General features: G+C 45.7%; 1 protein-coding gene across 2 annotated transcripts in view; it reads right to left on the bottom strand.

Annotated features, from left to right (window-relative positions):
- Window positions 1-7,573: 7,573 nt before the first annotated feature.
- DRAM1 (DNA damage regulated autophagy modulator 1) overlaps window positions 7,574-9,789 on the bottom strand; it is an 87,000-nt gene continuing 84,784 nt past the window's right edge. For both annotated transcript variants that reach the window (XM_069973447.1, XM_069973439.1), the window contains exon 7: window positions 7,574-7,791. In XM_069973447.1, the coding sequence (XP_069829548.1) occupies window positions 7,747-7,791 (45 nt within the window). In that variant the 3' untranslated portion in view covers window positions 7,574-7,746. The remainder of the gene's footprint in view (window positions 7,792-9,789) is intronic.

The raw sequence follows: 9,789 nt of genomic DNA, 5'->3' as shown, positions 1-9,789 counted from the left end.
TTGATGTTGTGATGTTGATTATGCAATACCTTTTTTTTTTTAGCGTATTTCTTCTAAGCACCCTTGATTCCAGAGCACTATAAAAGCGTTAGGGGGTAACAAACGGGAACATTACAAGATCAAGACAAATTGCATGAATAAGATAAATGGTAAACTGGTACATAGAGAAAGAGGACCCTGCCCGCAAGGCCCCTTACAATCTACAAGATAAGAGGAGGGAGACAGAAGGTAGAGGGCAGCTAGGCAAAGTGTGATACAGAATTATTGTAGTTTGTAGCCTGGTTTAAAAAGGTTACTTTTGAAGGCCGGATGTGTTGAGGTAGTAAGTCCCAGAGTATGGGGGAGGCTCGGGCAAAATCTTGGAGGCAGTTGTGTGAGGTATGAACAAACAGAGGTCATTGGAGGTTCGGATGTTGCGTAAGGGATGGTAGCAGGATATCAAGAGTGGTTGAGCGAGATGGGGGAAAGAGGTTTAGTTTTATTTTGTCCATGTTGAGTTTTAGAAAACAGGAGGAGAAGAAATAGTTTATCGCCTATATACACTCTGGGATCCTGGATAGCAGAAAGGTGACATGCGGACCTGAGAAGTGGATTTGAGTGTCATCAGCATAGAAAGGGTACTTAAAGCTGTGGGATTCTATGATGTGTCCCAGGCCAAAACCTTTGACAAGTTACTCATACAGGGTGTGGGTGTCCAGACCCCTACCAGTTGCTAGCTAGAACGTGGAGATCTGAATGCTTTACTTCCCAGCTTGCTGTTTTCATTATCTCGATGCAGGATTTAGCCTCTACAGTAAAGGCCCTATGACTTGAAGCCATTATCAACTGTACTTGGCCGATTACTGACCATTCCGGCCAATAATAATGTAGTGTAAGAGGGCTTTTTGAAAGGTTATGATCAGCTGACATGCACAATGTCAGCTGATCGTGATCTTTGAACATACTGAAAGAGAACGATCAGCACAGCGACAGCCTGCTGCACATCACTCCACGTAATAGGAACGGTGGCAGCAGACCGCCGCTCTCACCTATGGGCCACCCAGATGATTATCCGGGCAGCACCCACATAGCTTCCCACACCCCCTCCCCCACACTCTGTCTGTGCGTGTAATAGCAGGAACTAGGAGGAAGCAAGCGCTGATCTGACAGATCGGCAATCGCTTCTTCCTCAGCATCGACTTGTGTAATAGGGCCTTAACCCCTTAGTGACCGCCGATACGGCTTTCTACGGCGGTCACTAATGGGCCTTATTCTGCTGCCATCAGCTTTTTACGGCGATGGCAGAGAATAAGGCTGCGGGGCCGGGACGGCCCCCACCCCATCCCCCCGGCTACCGGAGGTAGCTGAGGGGTTGGGTCAGTGTGTGAGGTCCGTCCCGGCCCCCCCCCCTTACCGACGATCGCCGCTATTAACGTTATAGCGGCGACCGTCGGTAAATGAGAGTACCGGTGCCGCCGCCACCTTTCATCTCCCCCCGCCGTGAATCTACGGCGGGGGGAGATGAAATAAGTATCCCCCAGACCTCAGATCAGCCCCCCCTAGTGCCCCGATAACTAACCCCCCTCCCCCGGCGGCCATCATTTCCAAGATGGCCGCCGCTATCGCTGTGAACCGACTAACGTCGGTTCACAGCGATTAAAAGGTTAAAATGAATGAAAGCCCCATGCTCTCCGCCACCGGAGGTAGCGGAGAGCATGGGGCAGTCATCGGGGACCCCCCTGTGGGGTCCCGGTACAAGCGATCAGCGGTATATACTATATACCGCTGATCGCTTGTACCATGTGCTCCCGGCACTTTTTATCCCCTGTCACCATGAATGATTGGTGACAGGGGATAAAAAGTGATGTCCCCCCACCCCCCAAGTCGCCCCCCACCCCCCCTGTCACCCCCGTCCCCCAGTCACCCCCCCCCTTCCCCATATACTCACCGGATCGACGGAGCTCCTTCCTCCTCGACGTCCTGGCTGGTTATGAAGTGCGCATGCGCTTCACAACCAGCCAACTCTGAAAATTTAAAGTGACAGAGACCAATTTGGTCTCTGTCACTGAACTATGATTACTGAGATAGAAAATATCACAGTAATCATAGTAATACAGTGAAAATGAATATGTAAAGTACAAAAAGTGACAAACATACAAAAAAATAAAACACACACTTTTTATTATAGTAATAATTGCAGTTTACTCCCAAATTACCCCTAACCCCTCCCCAGATTACCCGTAACCACCGCACGTTGCCCGTAACCACCGCACGTTGTCCGTAACCACCGCACGTTGCCCGTAACCACCGCACGTTGTCCGTAACCACCGCACGTTGCCCGTAACCACCGCACGTTGCCCGTAACCACCGCACGTTGCCCGTAACCACCGCACGTTGCCCGTAACCACCGCAAATTGCCAGTGACCCCCTCCAGATTGCCCGTAACCACCCCAAATTACATGTACCCACCCCAGATTACCTATAAGCACTTCAGTTTATCAGTAACAATCCCAGATTGTCTGTAACCCTTCCAGGTTGCACATAACCCCCCCAGGTTCCCCGTAATCATGCCAGATTACATGTAACCCCCCCAGATTGCACGTAACCACTGCGCGTTGCCTCTGACCACGCCACGATGCCTCTGACCACGCCACGATGCCTCTGACCACCGCACGTCGCCTCTGACCACCGCACGTCGCCTCTGACCACCGCACGTCGCCTCTGACCACCGCACGTCGCCTCTGACCACCGCACCTTGCCTCTGACCACCCCAAATTGCCAATGACCCCCTCCAGATTGCGGTGCCCATGTCAGATTACAGGTACCCACCCCAGATTGCCTATAAGAACTTCAGTTTATCCGTAACCACCCCACATTGCCCGTAACCACCCCACGTTGCCCGTAACCACCCCAGATTGTCAGTAAGCACTGCAGGTTGTGCGTAACCACCCCACGTTGCCCGTATCCACCTCAGATTGTCTGTAAGCACTGCAGGTTGCCCGTAACCAGCCAACGTTGCCTGTAACCACCCCAGATTGTCTGTAAGCATTGCAGGTTGCCCGTAACCACCCCACGTTGCCCGTATCCACCCCAGATTGTCTGTAAGCACTGCAGGTTGCCCGTAACCACCCCACGTTTCCCGTAACCATCCCAGATTGTCTGTAAGCACAGCAGGTTGCCCGTAACCAGCCCACGTTGCCCGTTACCAGCCCACGTTGCCTGTAACCAGCCCACGTTGCCTGTAACCAGCCCACGTTGCCTGTAACCACCCCACGTTGCCTGTAACCAGCCCACGTTGCCTGTAACCACCCCACGTTGCCTGTAACCACCCCACGTTGCCGTAACCACAGCAGGTTGCCCGTGACCACCACACGTTGCCCATAACCACCACACATTGCCCGTAACCACCCCGCGTTGCCTGTAACCACCCCACGTTGCCTGTAACCACAGCAGGTTGCCCGTGACCACCCCATGTTGTCCGTAACCACCCCAGATTACCTGTAACCACCTCAGGTTGCCCATAACCACCCCTGGTTGCCCGTAACCACCCCACATTACCTGTAATCTCATTTTTTTTATCTTATTTTAGTAACTGCGCTATTCTAATAACCATTACTAGCTGCGGTTTTGCTCCTGTAAATCGGCGCTCCTTCCCTTCTGAGCCCTGCTGTGTGCCCATACAGTGGTTTATGCCCACATATGGGGTACCGTTGTACTCAGGAGAACCTGCGTTACAGATTTTGGGGTACGTTTTCTCTCCTGTTCCTCGTCAAATTGAGAAATTTCAAACTAAACCAACATATTATTGGAAAAATTCGAGTTTTTCATTTTTACTGGCCAATTTTGAATACTTTCCTCTAATACCTGTGGGGTAAAAATGGTCACCACACCCCAAGATGAATTCTTTGAGGGGTGCTCTTTCCAAGATGTGGTGACTTTTGGGGGGAATCTATTCTGCTGACACTACAGGGGCGCTGCAAACGCACCTGGCGCTCAGAAACTTCTTCAGAAAAATCTGCACTGAAAATGCTAATTGGCGCTCCTTCCCTTCTGAGCCCGGCTGTGTGCCCATGCAGTGGTTTATGCCCACATATGGGGTACCATTGTACTCAGGAGAACCTGCGTTACAAATTTTGAAGAACTTTTTTCCTCTTGTTCCTCGTGAAATTGAGAAATTTCAAACTAAACGAACATATTATTGGAAGAATTCAAGTTTTTCATTTTTACTGTCTTCTTTTGAATACTTTCCTGTAATACCTGTGGGGTCAAAATGGTCACCACACACCAAGATGAATTCTTTGAGGGGTGTACTTTCCAAAATGGGGTGACTTATGGGGGGTTTTCTCTCTGCTGACACTACAGGGGCACTACAAACGCACCTGGCGCTCAGAAACTTCTTCAGCAAAATCTGCATTGGAAAAGCTAATTGGCGCTCCCTTCCTTCTGAGCCCTGCTGTGTGCCCATACAGTGGTTTACGCCCACATATGGGGTACCGTTGTACTCAAGAGAACCTGCATTACAAATTTTGGGGTGCTTTTTGTCTCATATTCCTTTTGAAAATGAGAAACTTTAATCTAAACGTATATATTATTGGAAAATTTAAATTTTCAATTTTTTTACTGCCTAATTGTGAATACTTTCCTCCAGCCCCTGTAGGGTTAAAATGCTCATTATACCCCTAGATTAATTCTTTAAGGTGTGTAGTTTCCAAAATGGGGTCACTTATGGGGGTTTTCAGGATACCAGACTTCTAAATCCATTTAAAAAAAGAACTGGTCCCTAAAAAAATCTGTTTCACGAAAATGTGATAATTTGCTGATAAATTTCTAAGCCCCATAACACCCTAAAAAAGTAAAATATGTTTACCAAATTATGCCAGAATAAAGAAGACATATTGGTAATGTGACTTAGTAACTAATTTATGTGCTACGACTTTCTTTTTTTAGAAGCAGAGAATTTCAAAGTTCATAAAATGCAAATTTTTTAAATTTTTCATGATATTTTGATGTTTTTCACAAAAAACACACAAAGTAGTGACCAAATTTTGCCACTAACATAAAGTGCCATATGTCACGAAAAAACAATCTCAGAATCGCTAGCATACGTTAAAGCATCACTGAGCTATGAGAGCATAAAGTGAGACAGGTCAGATTTTGAAAAATTAGCCTGGTCATTAAGGCCCAAACTAGCTGCAGCACAAAGGGGTTAAAGTGTCACTGTCGTGAATTTTTTTTTGCAGAAATCAATAGTCCAAGCGATTTTAAGAAACTTTGTAATTGGGTTTATTATCCGAAAAATGCATTTTTATCATGAAAAAGCAGTTTGAAGCTCTCCCCCCTGTCTTCATTGTTCTCCTATGGAGAGAGCTAAAGAAAAGACCAAAACAGGACAACAAAGAGTTAATCTACAAATCCCTCACGAGATATCTCCTGTGACAGTCACCAGTGACCTGTCTGAGCTCGGATTACAGCTGTCACCCAGCTCCGTGCCTGTAATCCTCTGTTATCTGCTTTCTGCTGCCGGCTAACTCCCTCCTTCCTCCTCCCCCCTCCCCTCTCCCTAGAGCAGACAGGGTACGTCTCCTGCAACAAGTCACAATTTTCAGATTTTTCAGAGTGGATGAAAAAGAGGAAGGAGGGGGGGACCTGGGAAAAGGCTTTTTACATGCAGATAATGGCAGATTTGGCTAATAAACCCAATTACAAAGTTTCTTAAAATCGCCTGGACTATTGATTTCTGCAAAAAAAAAAAAAAATACGACAGTGACTCTTTAAAGGGGTTGTCCGGCGATAAAAAATTATTCACAGAATAACACACATTACAAAGTTATACAACTTTGTAATGTATGTTATGTCTGTGAATGGCCCCGTTCCCCGTGTTTCCCCCCACCCACGCTAGACCCGGAAGCGTGGTGCATTATACTCACCGCATCTCGTGTTGTCCACGGTCTCCGATCGTCAGCAGTGACGTCTTCTTCGGGAGGCCAGCGGATCTTCCCGAGTGCCGGCCGCCCTCTGCAGCGTCATCCGAAGCTCAGCCGCGATTGGCTGAGCATAACTGTGCTCAGCCAATCGCGGCTGAGCGGCTGATGACGCGGCCACGTCATCAGCTGCTCAGCCTCGATTGGCTGAGCACAGTTATGCTCAGCCAATCGCGGCTGAGCTTTGGATGACGCTGCAGAGGGCGGCCGGCACTCGGGAAGATCTGCTGGCCTCCCGAAGAAGACGTCACTGCTGAAGATCGGAGACCGTGGTCGGCACGTGACAGGTAATGTATAGCGCACCACACTTCCGGGTACACGGGTGGGGGTGGTGGGACACGGGGAAGGGGGCCATTCACAGACATAACATACATTACAAAGTTGTATAACTTTGTAATGTGTGTTATTCTGTGAATAATTTTTTATCGCCGGACAACCCCTTTAAGTCTGCAACGAGACAAGAAAAGCAGCAAGATGGGGAGCAAAGTGCTCAGCCAGGTACTTTTTCCTGTTCTTACAATTGGTGGGGTCTATTCACCCAAGATGAATAGCAGTGTGATAAAATGTAATTTTACTGAAAGATTAGTAGGTGCTTGGAACAAACTTTCAGCAAATATGGTAAGTAAATAATTTAATTTGTGTCTGACGGAAGCTTAACCCTAGACTAAAGCTAAAAAAATGTCATTTGGCAAATAGCATTTTTTGGGTCAAATTGGGAGAATAACATGACTTAACACTAAGATGAGAAACCACCACAAAAAATGCAAATCTTTTTGCAGCCCAGAAAATGCTTTGCAAAAATCATGTCTGAGGGAAGCCCCCCCCCCCCCCCCCATGTGTGATCAATATAATTTTTGTATTTGCATAAAGCATTTCTATTTTTCATAAAGGTACAAGCACCTTATTAACGTGAAATTGTTCATACTATGAGAGACGAAAAGCTTCAAGATGTGGAAGTTTTAGTTCTCTGCACATAGCGCCATCTCCTGGTACAGATGATTAGTTGCTTTTCCTTGCTGTATTTCTGTATATTGGACGTTCTTAATTTTCAATAGCGCCATCTCCTGGTACAGATGATTAGTTGCTTTTCCTTGCTGTATTTCTGTATATTGGACGTTGTTCTTAATTTTCAATAGCACCATCTCCTGGTACAGATGATTAGTTGCTTTTCCTTGCTGTATTTCTGTATATTGGACGTTGTTCTTAATTTTCTATTTTCTTGTAGTTCACTCAAACATGCAAAATGTATACCCTGAGATATGTCAACACATGAATATTAATTTCACTAGTAATAAATGTAATGAGAACTTCTAACAAAGAATTCCATAGAGGCAAAGCAGAACAGTCACTGAGTTATTACTAAATGGTAATAACCCATAATAATCGAAGACAATAAAAAAATAGTTTTAAAATATATGTCTGCAACACACCACAGGTGCCTTCCAAAAATCTGAATCATTGGGCCGTGAAAAAAAACTGGATTCAGGTAAAATCCCACAAATTTTGGATAATATAGGTACGTTTCGATACTTGCAATATTTTTTTTTTCATTTATGTAATTCCATTTTAGAAACAACTCAGTCCGAACACAGTATAATCATTTATTCATGAACACATAAAAAACACCCAGACATAGTAGACTGACATAATTTACTAAAACACATACAGTAAATGTCATACTGTATCTCTGCAAACAAAGCAGATGGTGTACCGCTAAAGTTCCTATTGACTTGTAAAGTCACCATTAAATATTCCATCTTTCATTAACACTAGACCTGAGCAGTTGTCAAAAATCATCGTGGATTTCTGTCGAAATTTTCAATGAGATAGCCTGCAGGAGAACCATATACATACAGCATATTAGCACAATGCAATGTGTCACACTTTTTATGTGAAACAGGTGCAATATATAGATACACATATGTACAACTTAAAGGGGAACTGTCAGCAGGTTAGCTAAATCCCTAGTGGGCAAGGGGCGCTCAGAATGAAAGTTTCTATTCGTCCTACGGCAGCACAGAAAAACAATTGGGTTAACATGAGTTTCATCCTACCAGGCAGAAGAAACAAATGATTAAAGCATGCACAGGTGACATATATTACCCTGATTACCATGCTATAAGAGGTCCCCAGAAAGCACATTACACACGTTTTTTGTTTCTTCTGCAAGGCAGAAGGCAGTTTCTGTATGTCCCTATTATTGTTTCTAATTACTGTTATATTTTTCCTTTTTTCTTTAGGTGCCTTTTAGTGGGCTCTGTTCATGCTTTGCATGTTCAATTCCCCTATAATATGAACTTATATATACAGGAGTATATATATTATGGAAGCTCTGGCCTCTGTTTGTCCAGGCTATCTTATCCCTGGGTAAAGCTCTGGCCTTCTTACTCTAGCTGGCCATCTTTATATGCTATCAGGTGGCTCTGTATACGGTGTCCGTATGTATGCCCTGTATTAGTTCCCTAACGCCGGCTCCCTCATCAGGAATCGGAGTTGCTTACCCTCCGTTAGCTGATTCATCTCACCGCAGCTGCAAGGAAGGAGTCGGAAGCCGGATACAGCGGGACAATCTGGCGTCTCCATGCGGGTGAGTTTGCGAGGAGGTCTTTTGGCTCCCATTTGTTACCTGGCCCTAGTAAAAATCTCACTATGATATTTTTCCTTTCTAGATGGCTGAAGGAAATAGGTCCAGAAAGTGCGCAAGAAAGGAGAGACATAGACTCTGCTCCAAATGTATGCAACCTCTACCAGATGATTGCGAGCAGGACACTTGTACCTATTGCTCTTCTCATAGGAGTACTGGATTTCAGGATGAGGCCAAAGAGTTCTTTGGCTGGTTTAAAGGCCAGCTATCATCTGCCTTTGCCGAAGTGACCTCACAATTACCATCCAGTAAGAAATCCAGAAAGGACTCTATTACCTTAGTCTCTTCTGAGGAGCCATCTTCTACCTCTCAAGGCTCAGATACGGAGACAGATTACTATTCCAGCAAGACTTATGGGGCGTTCTCAGAGGATCTTTACCTCTTTAATAAAGATAAAGCCTCACAGTTCATTGACAGTGTTAAGGAGACAGTGGAAATGGAACCAGCCTCCTCGAGCCTACCCAAGAATGAGGCGCTGTTCTGTTTTCCTAAAACAGACAATGCAGTTCTTCCCTCTCATTCTTTGCTAATGGACTTCATGCAGGCTGATTGGAAGAAACCTGATAAAAAGATGGATCCAGGCTCTCATTTCAGGGCGATGTATAGGCTGGAGCCCAAGGTGTCAGAGGAGTGGGAAAATCCTCCTGTGGTGGATCAGCCAGTAGCCCGTCTTTCAAAAAGATCAGTATATCCTGCAGGAGAATCCTCTCTTCTTTCAGATGCTATGGATAGAAAGGCAGACTCCGCCTTGAAGAGAGTTTATGCTACAGCAGCTACGTTTTGTAAAGCCTCTATTGCCACAGTGCCAGTAGCCAGAGCGCTTCGCCTATGGTTAAGCCAGCTGACCAAGGACCTGTCTCAAGGGGTCCCTAGAGAGGAAATATTGCTCTCTCTTCCGGATATGAAAAAAGCAGCTGAATTTTTATCAGACTTCCCCATTGATTCTATTAGATTCAACTCTAAAATCATGGCCACCTCTACAATAGCAAGAAGGGCTCTATGGCTTAAACAGTGGTGAGGAGATGTTCCAGCAAAAAGTCATTTTTGCTCTCTTCCCTTCCAACCTGCTAGTCTCTTTGGTCCTCAACTGGAGAAGATTCTACAGTCTCTAAGCTCCTCTAAAGGAGTTGCCTTCCCACGTCCTCTTAAAAGGAAGGGCTTGCAGCAGTTTCGGAGACAGCAGAG

The sequence above is a fragment of the Dendropsophus ebraccatus genome, chromosome 1, assembly GCF_027789765.1.
Source record: "Dendropsophus ebraccatus isolate aDenEbr1 chromosome 1, aDenEbr1.pat, whole genome shotgun sequence".
Classification (NCBI taxonomy): Eukaryota; Metazoa; Chordata; class Amphibia; order Anura; family Hylidae; genus Dendropsophus; species Dendropsophus ebraccatus.
This window is presented reverse-complemented; position numbering and strand designations above follow the sequence as displayed.